Raw genomic sequence first — 19,362 nt, forward strand, 5'->3', positions numbered from 1 at the left:
CTCTGGCATGTTAAGAAATACCTAAAATATCGCTCCAATTATCTCAAATGCACGATGGAGAGTGGACCAAATTGTACATTATTGAATAAAACAACATACAGTAATATATAATAGCGAAATAAGTTTATTACATACTGTATATGTATTACACAGATTCAATTTGACTTTCTTCGAAATGAAACCATCTATTATCTATTAATAAATTTTACCTATAAGAAAACATTGATATCCACTTCGACTATAATTTTGGATCTGGTTTAAAAAATTTTTCCCATGGAAAATAATTCAAGTGTGAATTATAAGAACTACTGTTGTTATTTGATGGTAACCAGGTATTTCCTTTTATTTCACCTGAAATCCATGTAATAATAAACATATACTAGATTCGGAAGCGCCTAACTCAAGCCATTTCTGACGCACCACCGCACCGGGTAGTGAGTGGGTAGTTCGAGCCGCTTCGGAATCACCACCTCACCGTGCAGTGCCGTGGTGCGACAATTCGAGGTTATGTGCCATGCGAGTCTGATTGGTCGATTCCCAACGAATCTTTAGTCTTACCAAAATCAACCAATCAGAATCGCATGACACATAATCTCGAATCGTCGCACCACGGCACTGCACGGTGAGGTGGTGATTCAGAAGCGGCTGGAACTACCCACTCACTACCCGGTGAGGTGGTGCGTCAGAAACGGCTTGAGTTGGCGAGGTACTGCAATGCACGGTTGTGCATGAAGGTGGTGCGTAGGCGTCCGTAACTAGACGATACGAAGTTATAATCTTAATTTACTTACTTTCATCAATATTAACGAATTCCTCTGTTTTAGTTTCTAGCCCATTCTTATCTCTGTTTGTGGTAACAGTATGTATTTTGTCACCAATTTGTTGAGATACAGTTACTTTCTCATTTCCTTCACTGTCTCTAAATACTTGTTTTTGTTCTATTGTTCCATCAGATCTACGGACATATTCCTTTCTTATGGATTTCCCAATCATGCGTGGCTGTGGTACAAACACTTCTGATGATTTCGGTTTACTATATTCATCCCATACGTTAGAAAAATTATCTGCAGTAACCCTGTTTAAGAGACCAAAGATTGTTTGCATTAGTTTTAGACATTGTGCTCAATAACCTTTTCCCTCAAATAAAGTAATTGTATACTATTTCAATACTAACTTTCCATCTAAGTCTGTATCCACTTTTGCCTTCGTTTCACCGTTATTTGATTTTAACATTTTGTCACGCAAATTTTCATCCTGTAGAGATGGAAATGGAGGTACATTTGCAAACGTATTATGACCTAAACATGTAATAAATGTACTCTTAGATTTAACCATACATATAGAATGAGTGTAAGTATTCATACAGTGACTAATTTTGGCAAAAACCATGTATAATTTCGTTTACTGTTTTCGTTAATAAATTCTCATAAAACAAGTAATATTTACATATTTCAAGAAACATTTGAAATAAATTTTGTGAGTACCTGTACAGTTCTAGTTTTACAAAAGAAATTATGAGCTTTGATCAGGTATTGAAAACAATTACAATATCAATTCTGATTTTTGAAATTGTTATGAAGACATCACGTACACACATAAATTCCTGTGACAATTCTAATTAGCTTGTGAACACCTTTGATACTTTTTAGATGGATGGCAGTTTGATTGCATGATTGTTTTAACTCTTAGGTTTTTGTTGACATTAGACAATGTACAAATACTTTTTATACCCACTGTGCATCTATAGATAAAAATATACCGTCATTGTTAAATCCAAAAGCAAAGTTTTTTAATATATCATCGATCTGAGATTCAAAGTATTTGGTTATTTCTAATGGATCACTGAAAATGTGAAATTGCATATTTCCTCTGGAACGCCTATATTTAACAATATACAAATTACCAAATTACTGAAAATGACAATGCATATGAAAGGTCTGCGAGTTATATTTCTTGTATTGTATAACATGAGATATACATCACCTAAAGTCATCAATATCATCATCTTCGTCATTTTGCCAGATTGGATTTCTAAAATTGTATCTGTCATAATCGTCTTGATAATCGGAGAACCTGCGATATTTTACGAAGTCAATTTCAAATAATATGTACAAGGGTATGACACAATGAGTAAGAAGGAGACAAGCGTAGACTGTCAAAATAACATTGTCACATGATACGTGTATTTTTACTAAATAAAAATTCTGACGAATATTTACCCTCTGTTTCTGGGTTCTTCTGAATTTCGTCCAGTAAATATGTCACGAATGAAATTCCAGAATGGCATTTTTACGCCCCCAAATAATGCTTCCTGACAAGAAGTACAAAATTACGTCATATTTTCGTAAATTCACGAACTATATACTACGCTACTTTGAAGCAATCGTATGTACTATTCAGGGTTAGGATCGATTAATCTCCAATGGTGGAGGGGGAAACACCTACAGGAGCGGTGGTAATGTGTGCATGAACTGACGCCAGCGCCACGCCAGCCAAGTGGCGCCAACGCGAAGCCAATGTGACGTCACATACTTGTGCATACGTCACTGCGATGAAATGTGGCGGTAATATTAAAAAATACTAGGTCCTTTACCTCCCTGTTTCTAATAAAATGAAGTATGTATAATATTGGTGGCATGTAAAAGAGTACAGAAAATAATAATGGAAATATTATGTATTTATGCACTAATAATGGTAAATTGAAGGAATGTAGCCTGTTATAATATACTATACGTGTAAGGTGATAAAACATATTTTTGTATTTAATATATACAAAATATATATAAAGTATACAGAAATTATGTTACAAAATATATACATAAAATATAAAACTTGAAGTACAAAACTTAATATTATAGGTAAAATATAATGTAATGTACATATAAACAGGAAAGGAACATATATACATATTAACAACTATAATATATACATTTATGAATAGAATATTTTCTAATTGTTGTCGCTATCGCTACTACTTTCATTCATCTCATCCGGCAATAAAATTCCGATGAGCTCTTCCGGTATTTTCTCGTTCTTATACATACTGTCGTTAAATAAATTTAACATATCATCAGTAATTTTATAATCATAACCGTGTGCATTTTTATTTTTCAAATCCAGTTTTATTCTGGTGAGCGCAGCTACTGTTTCTGGGTTTAATCTATTCCTATCTCTATTTTTTATTTGTGCGAGAGTGGAAAAATATCTTTCGACATCGGCATTTGAATGGGGCAACGATAAGCACAACTGCGCTAGTTTGGATATGTTTGGCAATATACGTTCGTCTTCAGCATTGGCAGTGATGCTCATTTCGTGCCAGAACTGAGGTAAACTCATTACTTGTAACTTTTCTTTTGCCTCCTCCGAGAAAGTAAACGGCAATAAATACCATTCATTTACTACATCGTCATGATCGAATTTAGAATTAAATTTGTTTAAAATACAGTTTAATTGGCCGTGCTGATGTTTGTCAATGTCTAAAGCTGTTCGCGGGTTTAAAAAACCTAGTGCATTTAAAAATGCGTCATCAAATGGCACTCTATTGACAATATTTTGGAAGGCCGATTGGTAACATTTCTGTACGTTTGAATAAAACTGTACCATGTCTTCGTTTTCTTCCAAATTACCATTTGCAATTTCACTCAGTGTAACCATACATCTTGCCCCAGTAAAAATTTTTGTCAGTGGTAGTAAATTATCTTCATTATTCACATTTATTTTGTGTATATTTGGTTCCTTCAGATATTTAGACTGTAAGAAATTGCCTCCCAATGTTTTCAACAATCTGTAACATTCGGGGAGCAGGCGGTGAACTAAAACCTTCGAGCTTTGAAATAGTTGGCTGAGTTCAGTAAATATAACTAATATATAATCCATGAATTGCAAATACGCCTTGGTATAAAGACAATTCAAACTTGAAAATATTCTCTTTGCGACACCAGCACCTTTTTCTGTTGATGCCTCCGCTAACGCGCTAAATAAAACTGTCCACTGATTTAAGACTCTTTTTATACATTCAGATAGTACTAGCCACTTAGTTGCCGATGGCTGCCTAACTTTTCGCTTTGCGACCTTCATGAACTGTTGCGTACCTTCTAACATACTCAGTCGTTTAGGATTTTGCGAGAAGTACGAATAAAGGGAATGCAGAAACTTCTCAACGTACGGCGGCAGGTATTCGCACGCGTGGCGTGCAGCCAAATGTATTGAGTGGCAAATGCACGGTAAGATACAAATTTCGCCATTGTCTGCTACTAAACGAGATATCAATGAATTATGTGCTCCCACCATGACAGTTGTATTATCCACGCACACCCCAACCATATTGCTTATAGGCAAATTATACTTCTTTAAAGAATGTCGAAAACACCGATATAAGTTTTCTGCTGTACATTCTTTAATCCTAATTAAATCTAATAAGTCTGTACATATCTGTCCTTCGTGAACGTAACGCATTAAAATACACAGACTTTTCATATTGGATGTATCTGTAGTTTCGTCGATCAAAATCGAGAAAAATTTGCCCTGTACATTTTCTATACTTTTTGTAATAATGGACTTGTTTATTACATTTTTACAAATAGCTGTCATTTTCGTTGGACTCAGACTCATGCATTTGAGTACATCTGGGTTTTTGAATGTCTCCTGTGCCATTCTCATAAAATGTACGAAGAACGAGCGAAAGGATTTATTATGCTCTATTGCATCAATGCATACTCTTATTTCTGCCACCTTTACCTCGTCTGAAAAATTCATTATTGCTTCACCCATACTTGTTAGTGATCCTTTTCTATATTTCGTGTTCTCGACATGCTTTTCGCTGTTTGCATGATGATGTAAATTAGATTTGCTTGCTGTAATATATTTGCAGCAAATTGTACACTTTCCCTTGAACGGATCGTCCTGGACCTGTTGTAGCCAGGATTTGAAGGCTGGGTCCTCCAGCCAAGTTTGGCGAAATGTTTGCCTCTGTGTCTGCCTCTTTACTTTCTTTGCATTGGGGCCAATGAACATGCTATCACTGCCTATTCATAAAACACTCATTTTTATTCACACGCTATTAAAAAGCAATTTCAAGTAAATAATCATTGAAGAAAGAAACTACGTTCCGTTTATAATTCTATGATTTGAGATACTAATAAATTAAAGGTATATCTGACTTGAATCAGTCGCTACATCCGTGCTTGTTGCTTCATCCGTGCTCGTGAGTGGTTCTCTTCCATATTCCATGTTCATGATATGCTCTTGGCTCTTTGCATGATGCTGTAAATTAGATTTGCACGCTGTGATATATTTGCTACAAATTGTACATTTTCCCTTGTACGGGTCGTCCTGGACTTGTTGTAGCCAGGATTGAAAGGCTGGGTGCTCCAGCCAGGCATGGCAAAATGCTTGTCTCTGCCTCTTTACGTTCTTTGTAACTGGCATGATGAAAATGGTATCACTGCCTACTCATAAGACACTAATTTTTGTTCACCCAATTTTAAGAAGCAATTTCACGAAAATAATCATTGAACAAAGAAACTACGATCAGTTTATAATTCTACTAGCTTTACTACTCGGCTTCGCCTGAAATTTAGGTTCTGATTTTATAAAAGAAAAAATTTTTTTTATTTTTTTTTGGTGAAAATAGTCACATTTATCTGGATCAGCCAGGCATAATGAGCCGAGGTACATTTCGTGACCCCCGAGTTTACCGTTCAAAAGTTTTTAGGCGGCAGACAAACACACAAACATACGAACGAAACACTTTCTGCTTTATAGTATCAGATGATTTGAGACACTAATAAATTAAAGATATATCTTACTTGAATCAGTCTCTACATCTCCGGTTATAAAAGCTGCATTGCTATGTCTAGCAATGCTGGCAAGACTGGCTATGTATAAAATATCCATTGTTAGTACATTTCGAATATAAAAACATATCATTTCTACAATTCGGTTGATGCAAAAGTATTAAGTATTTGTCTTACATGATTCCTTATTCATATTGTAACTTCAATCACAGAATGAGAAACTATAAAAATGTTCAGGAATCAATCCGTCTCGCGTGGCGTCTACAAAAGCACAGTACCTGTACGGACTACGTAATACTACGGATGATTCAAAAAAAGAAAGCGTGGGTTCTGTCGGTGCGTGGCCCGTGACGTCATTTGGTCTTGGCTTGGCTTGGCGCTGGCGTCGGTACATCCGTGACGTCGCATTGGGTGCGTTCCGATTCACGCATACTACGCATGAAGTGTAGAGGATAACCGTTCCGCTTTAAGGTGCGTTTTGACGTGACACTGAAGTCATGACATTCACTGTCGTGACACTGTATTACAGCGTGAATCAAATGTTGCAACATCGTCACGGTTTTTAGATGTCACGATGTTGTAACATTTGATTCACGCTATAATACAGTGTCATGGCAGCGAATGTCATGACTTTAGTATCATGTCAAAACGCTCCTTTAGTTACTGCGCGTCACTGGTGGTACAGAGAATTCCCTAGAATCCTTTCCTTAGAGAGACAGGTGATATTCACCCATGTTTCCCCAGTACGCCGCCCCGTGATGATTAACTTCGGTGATCTTACGGGAACCGGTGTTTCCATCACGGCCATGGCCGCTGGTGGATCCTCTGGAAAGAGAATATTATTGAGTACCCGCCTTTTTGAGTATTGTCAAATTCACTTTATAAACAAAATACAAACTTAAATGTAATAAAATACTCCAATAACGTGTCGTGCTACGAAATATTAATATCAACAACGCATGTTTCGTTTATAAAGTAAGTTTGACAGTTTTCAGAAAGGCGGGTACTCAATAATCTTCTCTCTCTAGAGGATCCAAAATGGCGGATGCGCATACTCACCTCTGCTCACCTCTTCAGTGCTTTAGTGTAGGTGCATACATACGCGTGCATCCATATGACGTGTTGCTGCGCTTGCTGCGTGTTGCGTAGCACTAACTGGTTGAGAGCGAATCCCTCGGAATTAATAATTTTACGCAATTTCTTCCGCACGTATTAAGCTCACTCTGCAATCAGATTTATTAGTACACGGTGTAAATCATTGTGCCCTCGAGGCATTTTTATGATATTAATTTCTATCTAGAAATAAAATTAATTCCATTGAATCGGTAAAAATGATCGTTCATTATTTTCAATTCACTTTGAGCAAGACAATATTGTCTATTTCCTGATCCTCTTACGATTGTAAAATAGTTGATGGAACTTACCTTGTGTCTAATAGAAGTAAATTTCTATTGAAACTACCTTTCTCGCCCGATCGTCGTATCCATCTGTCCATGAATACGGGACAACAGCAGTCAGCAGCTGGCAGCCGCAACAATGTCTGTAGAGGATAAAATTAAGCATTATCAGCGAAATATTGAAAAATGCGATGACAATGAGGATAGAGTATGTATTACTCAACTAATATTCACCTCCCCTAACTTCTAGCGACGTGTGCGACGATGCAGTTCCTTTAATATCGTTTCAGTATAACCTCGCGACGATGTCTAAACACAGTGACGATGATATCTAAATCTGATGTATTATTTTCACGATTGTAATCTGTACACTACAAACTATTATCTTATTTTTTTGGCTCTAAGATATAAATAAATTTCTTCGAAGTTTGCGGCTATTTATTTCGATTACGCTTTATTTCCCCTACGAAAACAACACTTATACGGAAATGTACGATCCTTTAGCTGACTTTATTTGTATTAATTTTAGTATATATATGTATCGAATGATAATATTATTTTAATAAACATCTATGGATTTGTATTTTATATCCTCTTCATTTTACTCGTTCGTCCTCCTTCATGTTCGATGTTCATAATTCTTCAATGTGTTCGTCTATTCCGTTAACGTATTGGCTTTTAATACTTCTGGCTTCCGATATGTTACAGATACTACATTGTATTTCGAAGCTATCCAATTTACCAGTGACAGTGCAACACCTTCAGGAGACCGGCGTAGGGCGCACGGTAAATGCCTTAAGGAAATACGACGGCGGTATAGGGGATGCTGCTAAAGCACTTGTCGCCAAATGGAAAGCAATGGTTGCCAGCGAGGAAACTAGCGAAGGCGAGGACGAGGATGAGGCTTGCGTTCCCGATGCGCCTGAAAGTTACAGCGATGGTCGAGGATCTCCGAAACAGGACGAAAGCTCTATAAGGTACAGTGAAAAATTTGCTTTCAGACTAACATGATTTCTGAAATTAGAGAATTTTTATCCTGCTGTTAGATGAATAAGAAACGTAAACATGTTGAATATAAAAGTACAAATGTGTACTGCCGAAAACGGATATTAAATTTAATCGCACAGCGGCGGAGTAGTGGTGAATTATAATTGTTCTTTTGGTGCAAATAAAAGGGCATTTAATGTGATTTTTCAGACATAAAATCGAGGAGACTGGAAAACAATTACATAGGCATAAGGCAGAGAAAAGTGAGATATCAAACACAGCTCATAGTAGTAAGTATGCTTCCAAACAAGAGCTCAAAGTAAAATCTGAAAAGACTCCGTCGAAAAGTAACTGCGACGTTGCTAAAAGCTCAAGCGGCGAATCGGAGAAACCAAAGAAGCATGATAAGAATAAGCATAGTCACAAACATCATTCAAAAACTGAGAAAGAATGTGGGAAGGATAATAGAAGTGCCTCTAAGAAAGATGAAGTTTATGGGTCTAAGCACCAGAGTCATACTAAATCCGACGGCTTAGAGAAATACTCCACTAAGCCGGATAATGGTGATTTGCATAAAACCAATGAAGAGAATTATAAGAAGCGAAAGAACGACGGCTCGGGTAGTACACGGAAGGAGAATAAACGAAGAAAGAACTCGGAGAGCGAAAGCGACGAAGGCAAGCTTCACGTATCTTCCAGCTCTGAGAAGCATAAGAATAATGCTACGTATAGTACAATTAAAATAAAGGAAGAGCCCAAGGATAAAGATGTGATAAGTAAGATTGAGATCAAGCAGGAAAAGAAAGACGTCCAAGAGAAATTGAAGGCGTGTTCTAAGAAAAGCGATTCATCTAGTAGTAAGTTGAAGGAGAGTGGGGAGAAACATAAGTATAAAATCGAGGCTCAAGCGAGTCATAGTAAAGACGAAATTAAAAGAGCAGATAGCTGCCATTCCAGCGTAGAGTCTTCAGAGTCAAAGCATCACAATAGTTCCTCTAGCGATAAGCATTGTGATAAAAGTAAGGATAGAAGTAAAAAGAAGGATTGTAAAGATGGAAAAGGTAAACAGGAGAGCAAAAGTAGCAAAGATGCAAAGCACTCGAAGCATGGGTCAAAGGAGCCGAAGGAAGTGGTAAAGATCAAGCAGGAAATTAATGGCGATGAAGGAATCGATTGCAATTCCGGTTAGTTTGTAAATATACATGTTGCTTTCAAGATAACCAGAAAACATATTTGTAACTGCTGTGGCTTTTTATTTAAATAGCGTTGAATAAATTTAATTTACTACTGTATTACTGCGTTTAAAACGCTTATATGCATACAATGATTTAAATAAAGTGCTAGTATATTTTTCTACAATAATGGTGCGTTAAAGCAATACTCCCTTTTTAATACCGATTCGAAAAATTTAGTTTATCGCAGTGACATACATTTTTCGGCTCTAAAATGTTTCATTGATGCTTATCGGTATATTTTATTTTCGTGTATAGGTGCTAGTTTCGCAGAAGCACTTGGTATGTGCACAATGGCTCAGCCATCTAGGAAACGCATTAATAATACCTCTACAAACGCAAGTTCAGCAAAAATGGTTAAACCAGAACCGACGGCTACAACTAATAAGAAACCAGTAGTTCAGTTGAAACCTGAACCAACGAATAATGATCCTTTACAAGTAATTTGCACAATATAATATAGTACATTTACAGCAATTTAAGCTGTTTCAGCTGCATGACAAAGTTACGAAATTTGTGAACATTATAAATGTAATGGATATTTTTCGTTACAGCCACCATCTCTTTTATCATCAAATATAAAATTAGAACCGTTAAGTGTGGATTTGGCATCTACACTGCCTGAAATTAGTCCCAATTATAAGCCACTGCCATATATCAACCCTATGCATCGCAAGGAAGAAGACAAAGTTCTTACCGACGTGATTTATGTTAAAAATCAAAGGTATAGCAAGTTTCGTAATTCTTGAAAACTTTGAATAATTGTAGGGATATCTATAAGGGCTAATACACTCATCTTCAATTCTAGGACAAAAGTCTATTCTGGAAATAAATCTGCTTATACGACCGTACCAACTCTGTTTGAATTGTGTATAAGAGTGCTAATCGAGAACATTGACGGTAAGTGATGTAGAGTAATAATTCTTCACTTTGTGCCTAAAGTACAACCTTTACATATTACTTAAGCACAAGAGAACTATACCAATCCTTTTTATTATAATTTTATACTCTTTGAAAAACAAAAGATCTGCAAGTATTATTGGCACTTGTACTTAAAACCAAAACAATTCAGAACCAAACTGTTCCCTGAACCATTTTTATACCTCTAAAAAGGAAGGAGTTACGTATTTTGATGTCATGTGTTAGGGGTCGTCCTTAAATTACATAAGGCTTTTTTTTTGGGGGGGGTCGCGAAATTTTTACGTTTTCTTAGAAGGGGGGGGGGCGGAGTCAGGTAGCGTCTTACGTAATATTTTTTAATCTAATTTTCAATAAATACAAATCCCATAATTAATGTTCCAGAAAAGTAGTTTTAGTTTCAATTTCCCGAAACCGAGTTAAATGAATTATATAAACCTTTAAAAGAATTTTAATAACTGAACAAAAATTAAACGTAAAAAATATTACGTAAGAACGGGGTTGCAATATCAAATCACGACCCCTTAAGTGTATGATTTTTGTAAAATTATTTGCTACGTATTCTGATGTTTTTATTTTTTTCTTACATGTAGCACTAGAATTTACTGGCGGTGTGCCGTTTGACATAATAAAACCAGTTTTGGAACGTGCAACATCAGATCAATTATTTATGCTGGAACATTACAATCCTTATTTAATCGGCGATACAGATAGTTTATGGCAGTTTCATTCTAATCGCGAATTTAGAAATAAACAAAGGGAAGAAATGGAAACGTGGCGTGAAATGTACATGGTATGTATTTTCTGCAAAATAATTGTAAATATCAATTTTTGGTACAGTCTTATACAATTCTTATTGGAGCAATAAAACATATATCCATAACATATATATGTGTCGAATAATAATATGTTACTGACATGTTGTACATCGTTTCTGTATAATATATGATTTGTACTGTATGGCAGCGCTGTCTGGACGAAAGGGAAGCAAAACTGAAAACGCTTACTGCTAATATAAAACAATCGATAGACAAATCTCTCCCAGTAAGATCTACGAAGCTTGCATACGTGGATAATGTTGTTAAACCTCCGAGGAATGTCCTGAAAAAGCAAGCTAAATATGGCACTGCAAATTGTGTGCCTAATACGGCATCTAGTTTAAAAAAGAAATTAATTAGCGGTGGAGGTCCTGCAGCTGCAACGAACATTGCAGTTCCGCCGCCACCTATAGCTCGCACCAAAACATGTAAGTGTTTTTGTTTTTGATAGTAATTTTCAAAATGTGTAAAAGTGCATAATTCGGGAATGAAAATATTAAAATATTTCTTGTAATAGTAATAATACTGTGCAATTTATATACTATTATATGTACTGTGCCCGGATGGAAAGAAGTCGGTTGAAATTTCACAGAGGCAAGAGGGGTTTTTCGCTCGCATTGGCTCCCGCCGCCCGTGTCCCGTATGCTTACTTTGTATTTGTCGACGTTGTCGCGCCGGCCAATAGGGATATACTATTCGGGCCTGATATTCGGACCCTAGAGTTTCTCGACCGACTTCTTTCCATCCGGGCACAGTACACTAACATTACTAACCATACGATTGATTTTTCTAACAAAGCAAATTGATGTTAGAATATTCTTAAGTGTTCAACGACATATTTTTTATGCTACAATTTCTCAATTGCTTCATAGCGTCTGGTGTTCTGAAGAAAACGAAAGCACCTTTAATGGCGAAAGCTCTGCAACTAATAAAAGGACGCTACAAACGGTAGTTTATACAATTTTTGGTAATATTCAGCACCTTATGTAAGTCACGCATCAATTCACAATTCACGTTACGTTTATGTATAAATATTTCATGTCAGTTCACACTTTCTGTTATCTCGTACACTAACGAAATAATGTTTTCTGATCGGAAATGTGTTCCCATGACATTCACATACTGAGTTAGGGATTTCGAAATTTATCAAGTTCAACATACCCGAATATTCTATAGTTCAAATCTGCTGTAAATATTATAATCAGGTTCATAAATTATACAGAAGGAAGGATATAAATACTTAGATCTTTTACAAATCACACTGAACTTTTCTTATACAGGAATGTCAAGCAAACCGTCATAATATTTCTCATTTAAAGTAAATTATGAACTGTAACTTAAGTAACAAATTTTGAAGATATTTTTTCTTAGTCGAAGAAAGTAACAGTTGACAAGGGGCGATCGCGCACTGAATGAACGCCTTTTCATATTTGACTGTATTCGAGTTTGAAATGCAAACGCCGAATATTTTTAGAATGTATCGTTGGCAAAAAAAAAACGGCTTCGAACATCGTGGTTCTCTGTTATATTAGGCCGGGTACAGACTTGAGGCAGGAACGCGAACGAGGCAAGCCAAGACAGAATGAGCATGCATATGTTGAACGTTCGTGAAGTTCACAGACGTGCAACACTTGCATGCTCATTCTGCCTTGGCTAGCCTCGTTCGCGTTCGTGCCTCAACTCTGTACCCGGCCTTATATTTGATAATATATTTGACGAAATAGTATTTTTTTCCCTAGTAGTTACAATATTTGTAATTATTTACGTGTACACATAATTACTGGAAAATCTAGGTTACTGGTTCTAGTCTAGGTTCTTCCTGATTAAAAACAGAAAATCTCTAATAATGAATTGCGATTTTTAAAATCTTAAATTTTGTAAAATATGACACAAAGTTGACGGAAAACAAAATTATCCCTTTAAGGATTGAAAATTTGGTTTCCGTGGTTTTAATCCAGGACGCTATCTGTGGTTCTTAAGCGACGTGGGAATCATTTATTGCTAGACTTTAACAACGTTCAGCTCGGAAAAGCGTGCGTTCAGTTCGTGATTTCCCTTAGTTTAATGAAGGACTTCGCACAGCCATGGAATCTATTTTCGTTCGGTTCACTGATTTAAATGAATCGGCATTCTATTTTACAGCTCATACAATTACAGTGTTTAGTAATATTTATCCATGTAAAAAAAAAATTCAAAGTTGCGTACATACTAAATATGCACCATTTGTTGCTGTGATTCATTAATTTCGTTAGATTACAATTGTAAATATTTGTTTGCGAGGATATCTAGGAAGGTATATAACAGAATAAATATCCTAAAAGCCGACTAAAATTATAACGATTGCTAGTATTAAGATTGTAATGTGTACTTTGCATTCTTTTATGAGTCACAATAGATCTAAAGTGTTGATAATGTCACGCGTTACGGATCCATATAAAGATGAAGTATATTTATAAGCAGTGAATGAAACATGTAACGATGCATTGAAAAATGCTTTCTTGAATGAATTAACAATATTTAGAAAATTATAATATTTACTTATTTTATTAATTGGAAGTAAGCAGCATTCGACATGTTTTCAAAAGAATGCTGTAAGGCAGTGCTGCCCAACTTAAGCCCCAGAGCTTAAATACCTTCTCCCACTCTATCGCCGTTAGTCTGCATAGGAAACAAGTTGATAACGCGTTGTGTGCGCACTTCCCACAAACAAAATGCGGCATATAGAGGGGGGCGAAGGCACGCAAGAGGCCCCGGACGCGGGGGCAGCACTGCCATCAGATATGGTAAAGCTGTAAGTTTCAGGTCATTTAAATATATAGTTAGCCGAGTATGCGAATATAAATAAATCTAGAAGCTGCAAATTAATATTTTTGTAAATTTTGATTTAAATAGCAGACACAGTAAAGAAATATTATATGAAATTATTGTTACTTTGTCTAATGCGCGATATACGTATGTGTATGCAGAATTTATAATTGACTATATGTGTTTAGTATGAAACGTTGATTTTTTTTTTATATAATTGTTGTCGACGAATTGCAACTTCTATCAGCTTAAATTATATACAATCCGTTTCGTAGAAGTTTTATTTGTATTTCAATCAGAATGTATATTCGATGATGTATATTGAGTAATGTGTATAGTATACATTCGCTCTTTTATTTAAAACTAAGAATAGGATTATATACAACATCGCCAAGCAGTTGATACTGGGCGAGTAAAAAAATCTCCCTTTTCGAAAGCATATGTCTGTAACAATATGTAGTAAGTGGAAGAGATGTAACGAAGTTGCAAGTGGCTTGAAAAAAATATGGGGTGATAATTACCCAGGACCCAGGTCTTATTCCAAGTCGCGCCTGAAGTATTTTAACACTAATTTAGTTCCCATTAATCTTATTGCAGGATGCTCGGAATCCTAAAATGGAATATATATATATATATGAGCCACTCGGAAATCAAACCGATCAACTCCATGACATTAATCAAACTAGAAACAATTGATAGTTTGACAGTAATCATATCGTGAAGTACTAAAATTGAGAAATTTACACAAAGTGGAGTTGATCAGTTTGACTTCCTCTAGGTTCATACATGGCTTCGGGTCATCTGGCTCCAATAGGTGTCGTCATTTAATTACCGCATTTACAATTTCATTATAAGTATCTCTTCCACTATATACAGAATATGTTGCATAAATAGGAATTCTACGTAATTTACACTTTATCATCACGGAACTATATGCTTTAGATTTTGAAATTCTATTTTATAAGTAACGACAAATGTAATTTTTTAATTTTGTCAATCTAATGTGAGATAAATTCGGACATATTCATGAAATATAAAATTAAGTGAAAGAATATGAACAAATTGTCATAATCAGTTTTCTATTTATTATGCTTAATAAGTTAGAACTGTGAGAATTATATTAAACGTCCGTTGTAATTAAAAAAAAAAAAATTAAAAAAGAAAACGAATATTTGGACAATTAAATATTATTATCGCTATGTATTAGAGTATAACTTAGGCTCGCTTAGTTTCTTTTAATTTAATTTATAATTCGAAAATTGCGTTAACCAGCATATTGTTGCCAACATAGGGCTATATAATAATCATGTATGTAATCAATTTTATATACATAGCGGCATTGAAGGGGGTGTATTTATGTTTTATTTATAGTATACAAATTTAGCGGTCTTGTAAAGTATTTTGATTTTGTAGGTAAATTTGTTTCCAAGAACCGGTAAATCGGTTTCAGAAACTTTTTAAACGTGAATCTGGAGACTCCGTATTATTTGCGTAAAATATTTGAATATTTGTTTGTTTTACTCTCATAACCATGATTTTAGTCTAAAATTATATACATATAATGTACAATGACATTCGTAAGTGCAGTACTTCACTACCTACTCAGATGGCAACGTCAGAATGTTACAATAATTAATTGCTTGTGTACTTACATCTAATGTAGCTATATGCATGTAGGAGTAAAGTACTTCTTTTATGAGCTTTGCAATCAATTATATTTATGTACAACAGAAATTGAAATATGAAAGTGAAAATATGTCAGGGCTTGACACGGTTCCGAAAATAACTGTTTCAAATTTTAATACGTATCTTCATATAGTTTATTAACTTGACGTTAGAAAATAAAAAAAATAAGCGTTTTTAAAGGAAGAAATTATTACACTTTTGTCATAATCAGTGTATTATATATAATTCGGGACACCATATGTTCATATTGGAAAGTAATGAAACCTTAGCGAAACTTTAATGCAAATAATAAATGCAAGGTATACAATTTAATTTTCAACCTATTTTCCTGAGATATTATCAATAAACATTCCTTGTTAAAATTCTTTTAATGTTGTATTGAATAACAGGTTTGGTTACTCTTCTGATTACGAAGCAATTCGTTGTAAGAAACATTTTTCCTTGTATTTAGACGGATTCGAAATGTATATTTTACAAGACTGAAATTTGTTGATATATTTAGAATAATTCTACACGAAATAAATTACAAAATATATATAAGAAGTGTGTATGATTAAGTAGTCTTTCAACACGATGTGTTGACCCTTCTGCATAATTTAGGCAGTTTTGATCTCAAATCAAACGAAAAACCATATTTGTTTCCTGTATAGCAACGCACTACTCGAGTTATACTTTTATCATATCTTCAAGTAGATAGTAACAGTCTATATCAGCGTGCCCCGCGAGATAGAATACTAGAAAATAGAAGATATACAGTGTGTACCAGAAAGATGGGAACCCCTGATTAACTCGGAAGTATGAAGTTTTCGAAAAAAATATTTCAGACAAAAGTTTTAGGGTTTGGAGAGAGGCAACTGATGGCGATCTTCACTATGACCTAGGGACCAAGTTTAGAGGTCATGCCAAGGTCAACTTGATTTTTTCAAACGCGAGCTTCTATTTTCGGCACCAGAAATAGAACGAAAAATTTTACGTTCAAATATGTGGTCATGATATTGAGTAAAAAAATCCTTGGGGGTTATTTGAGGGTGAAATCACTTTTTCTAACAAGACCCCGGTTTAAGTCGAGAGGATGAAGTTTTTGTAAAAAAATGTTTCAAACAAAAGTTTAAGGGTCTACAAAGATGGTGATGTTGACCATGGCCTAGGGGTAGTAATCAAAGCAGCTAGGGGTAGTAGTCAAAAATAGAAACCGAACATCCGTTAAACATTGAATATCAAACACACGGCTTAAATATCAAGCCACGTACTTAAACGTACAATTTTCTGTTTTTTTTTCATTTCTGGTGCCGAAAGCAGGGGTTCTCATTTAAAAAAATCAAGTTGACTTTGTGATGACCACTATTTGACCCTTAGGTCATAGTGAAGGTTACAATCAGTTGCCTTCTTCCAACCCCTGTAACTTTTTTCAGAAACATTTTTTTTTTCGAAAACTTCATGACTTCCGAGTTAACCCAGTGTTAATTTTTCTGGTACACCGTACATCCTGTATTATTCTTTGTGAAAAAAATAGATGAATCGCAGAGAGTACAATTTTGTTGTAAAAGCCTTCATTTACGAGAAAATTTTGATACTTCGTCAGGTACGTGTATAATATACTTGATTGAGTTTTGCTCTCGCGTATTTAGATATACGTATGTATGTACTTATATTTCTCTCTCTGTTCTCGCTTGTATTTATAAACATTAATAAGACCGTGATTTGCTTTCCGTTGCGTCTGCTATCTTATTATCGACGTAAACTAATGAAAATTTTAAATCCTAGATTTTAGTTTTATTTAATTAACATAGAAATAATAAAATGATGCCGTTGAAGATGTTGTTCATATCAAACTGATGATCTACTTTCAGCACATAACGATTGTCGAGCACTTACATAAATGAAAGGTTGAACGATGATTGGAAAGATTCAGGAACATTATTGTAACGAAAGTGAGAAAAGAGAGGTTATGCTGAATCAATTTATTAATCACGAATTATACGTATAAGCATAAAAACAAAATGGTGGTCAGTTGCTTCATTTTCTATTATTTAGATATATCTAAATATAATGGTTGCGTATTATAGTGCGAAGTAATCAAAATGTAGGATACCAGTAAATATTTCAGAAGATAAAGCTATCTAATTGAAATGGGAAATGTATTACCGTAGCATCACATTTTACGAAGCAAAACAATTGCACTTTGGAATTTCAAGCTAAAAATGTACAACATACTCGAAACTAAACGATCACGTTATTTTAAGTTTGCAAAACAAAAATGCAAGTAAAGTGTCCAAACAGTATGAAAAATGTATCTGATTTTTTTGTAAAAATTAATGTGCTTCGCGATGACAGCAATAATGAAATAATTACGTTATTGTGGAAATCACGAAAGAAAAATAAATATATTTCACAAATTTCGAATACAAATATGGGACATTATATAATGATTCATATCTTATATTATAAATAATATAAGATCATTATTTATTACCATTTATTTTACCCTGACTTACTTAAATTCATGAAGAAGTTAAATCTCTATAATCTGCAATTTTTGTTGTTAATTCTCACGTAAACTGTAACTACGCTGACATCTGAACATGGGTCAAATATTTTTTTTACGCCTTTAAGACGTCTGTCCGGAGATGTTTGTATGACGTCTCTCCGAGTAAGTGTTTAGGACGTCTCTAAGACGTCCATGCCAAGACATTTTTTAAACGACTGTGTTTAGATGTGTTAAAGACGCATGTGTACATAAACAAGTCATGACTAGGCCGACTCGCGATGAATAGTACACGACCGCCAGGCGGCGACCGGGTCGAGCGCTTCTCGCAGGTGGGATACAACAGTCATGCCTATAAGAGAGCCGGGCAGATCATATACCGTCGTTCTCGAATACCGGCGTTTTTTGACGAAGGGAATTTATATCTTGGACTTGAACTTGGTTATGCCAAAAAATGGTCTCGATCATTCGCTATTACGCAAGACGTTCTTCATTTTTATGAAGAAACGAAAATATTGATCAGAAAATATTGAGAACAGGAACGAACAGCTACTCGACAGGGCTTCTTTTCTCAAAATACTTAAATTCATTAAAAGAAGATATTAATTCTAATAAACACAAACAAATCGCTTAATATCTCTAATATCTCTTTAAAGAGCTGCAGCTAATCAACTTTGAGGCGTCTTGAAAGTCTGAAACAGACGTCTTTAAGACGTTTGTGTGCTATCTGGGATGTATAGGGAAAAGTTGTTCTGAATGTTGAATTTTACAACATATTTAAATTCCATCAAAATCAGTGAGGTGTGCCCTTTTATGCACTGTCACGTCCCGGGTAGCGGTATTTGGGGACAATGACGATGTGGGGTTGTACAGGAACGTTAGGCACGAAAGCCAGTTTCGTAGCAGTTTGGGAGCTGGGAGTTTTATAATTTATTTAGTGTACATGTATAATCATACATTGTTGTTATATGTACATAATACCTATACATATAACACTGAATTTCATTATTTCTATTAATTTGTTTTACATTTATTAGGTGAAAGAAAGGCGAAATAATTAAAAACAAAGTCCAGTTTCATTTAATTACTTGGTATAATGGAAATACAACAAATAAAAGAAAATATGAAAATTTTTTTTTACAATCTTATCCTTCCTGCTTCATGAAGTAATTCCATCTATTGTAGTTTGAACTGTTTCGGCGTGTAATGTAATTTTTAAAATTAAAATTGGATTTGAAT

The 19,362-nt window shown here is 34.9% G+C and overlaps 3 protein-coding genes across 10 annotated transcripts; 1 reads left to right on the forward strand and 2 right to left on the reverse strand.

Moving 5' to 3' along the window:
• Positions 1 to 108: 108 nt before the first annotated feature.
• On the reverse strand, positions 109 to 2,390 carry LOC143366228 (uncharacterized). The gene is made up of 6 exons (XM_076807125.1): positions 2,220 to 2,390; positions 1,984 to 2,073; positions 1,760 to 1,878; positions 1,175 to 1,298; positions 792 to 1,075; positions 109 to 351 (listed from the first exon to the last, which is right to left on the reverse strand). The coding sequence occupies exons 1-6, from the start codon at positions 2,285 to 2,287 to the stop codon at positions 239 to 241; spliced, it is 798 nt and encodes a 265-aa protein (XP_076663240.1). The 5' UTR covers positions 2,288 to 2,390; the 3' UTR covers positions 109 to 238.
• A 346-nt stretch (positions 2,391 to 2,736) lies between these two features.
• Positions 2,737 to 6,834, reverse strand: LOC143366223 (uncharacterized). Of its 7 annotated transcripts, none has more exons than XM_076807113.1 (4): positions 5,973 to 6,834; positions 5,808 to 5,876; positions 5,160 to 5,420; positions 2,737 to 5,024 (listed from the first exon to the last, which is right to left on the reverse strand). In XM_076807113.1, exons 1-4 carry the CDS (start codon positions 5,986 to 5,988, stop codon positions 2,950 to 2,952), a joined length of 2,421 nt encoding a protein of 806 aa, XP_076663228.1. In that variant the 5' UTR covers positions 5,989 to 6,834; the 3' UTR covers positions 2,737 to 2,949. The 7 variants fall into 7 exon arrangements, with proteins under 7 accessions (XP_076663228.1, XP_076663230.1, XP_076663229.1 ...); XM_076807115.1 differs by having other exon boundaries at positions 5,160 to 5,568; positions 5,637 to 5,876; positions 5,973 to 6,832; XM_076807114.1 differs by lacking the exon at positions 5,808 to 5,876 and having other exon boundaries at positions 5,160 to 5,447; positions 5,973 to 6,833.
• A 423-nt stretch (positions 6,835 to 7,257) lies between these two features.
• On the forward strand, positions 7,258 to 18,035 carry Eloa (transcription elongation factor elongin A). 2 transcript variants are annotated; one of them, XM_076807122.1, is made up of 10 exons: positions 7,259 to 7,400; positions 7,483 to 7,682; positions 7,901 to 8,169; positions 8,390 to 9,363; positions 9,670 to 9,851; positions 9,966 to 10,135; positions 10,220 to 10,311; positions 10,923 to 11,122; positions 11,296 to 11,575; positions 12,020 to 18,035. In XM_076807122.1, exons 3-10 carry the CDS (start codon positions 8,051 to 8,053, stop codon positions 12,097 to 12,099), a joined length of 2,097 nt encoding a protein of 698 aa, XP_076663237.1. In that variant the 5' UTR covers positions 7,259 to 7,400; positions 7,483 to 7,682; positions 7,901 to 8,050; the 3' UTR covers positions 12,100 to 18,035. The 2 variants fall into 2 exon arrangements, with proteins under 2 accessions (XP_076663236.1, XP_076663237.1); XM_076807121.1 differs by lacking the exon at positions 7,483 to 7,682 and having other exon boundaries at positions 7,258 to 7,400.
• The last annotated feature ends 1,327 nt before the right edge of the window (positions 18,036 to 19,362 follow it).

This window comes from Andrena cerasifolii, chromosome 2 (assembly GCF_050908995.1).
Source record: "Andrena cerasifolii isolate SP2316 chromosome 2, iyAndCera1_principal, whole genome shotgun sequence".
NCBI lineage: Eukaryota > Metazoa > Arthropoda > Insecta > Hymenoptera > Andrenidae > Andrena > Andrena cerasifolii.

What these genes read in the sequence shown, in the direction of transcription:
- LOC143366228 (XM_076807125.1), bottom strand. Translation starts at nt 2,287, where the DNA reads ATGCCATTCTGGAATTTCATTCGTGACATATTTACTGGACGAAATTCA. An exon ending in GAAGAACCCAGAAACAGAGG is followed by an intron (nt 2,074 to 2,219) that starts GTAAATATTCGT and finishes AAAATATCGCAG; the next exon opens with GTTCTCCGATTATCAAGACG. An exon ending in GATGATATTGATGACTTTAG is followed by an intron (nt 1,879 to 1,983) that starts GTGATGTATATC and finishes TGTTAAATATAG; the next exon opens with GCGTTCCAGAGGAAATATGC.
- LOC143366223 (XM_076807112.1), bottom strand. Translation starts at nt 5,928, where the DNA reads ATGATATGTTTTTATATTCGAAATGTACTAACAATGGATATTTTATAC. An exon ending in AGATGTAGAGACTGATTCAA is followed by an intron (nt 5,421 to 5,807) that starts GTAAGATATATC and finishes TCATCATGCCAG; the next exon opens with TTACAAAGAACGTAAAGAGG. An exon ending in GGATGTAGCGACTGATTCAA is followed by an intron (nt 5,025 to 5,159) that starts GTCAGATATACC and finishes TTTTATGAATAG; the next exon opens with GCAGTGATAGCATGTTCATT.
- Eloa (XM_076807121.1), top strand. Translation starts at nt 7,332, where the DNA reads ATGTCTGTAGAGGATAAAATTAAGCATTATCAGCGAAATATTGAAAAA. An exon ending in GCTAATCGAGAACATTGACG is followed by an intron (nt 10,312 to 10,922) that starts GTAAGTGATGTA and finishes TCTTACATGTAG; the next exon opens with CACTAGAATTTACTGGCGGT. An exon ending in TATAGCTCGCACCAAAACAT is followed by an intron (nt 11,576 to 12,019) that starts GTAAGTGTTTTT and finishes ATTGCTTCATAG; the next exon opens with CGTCTGGTGTTCTGAAGAAA.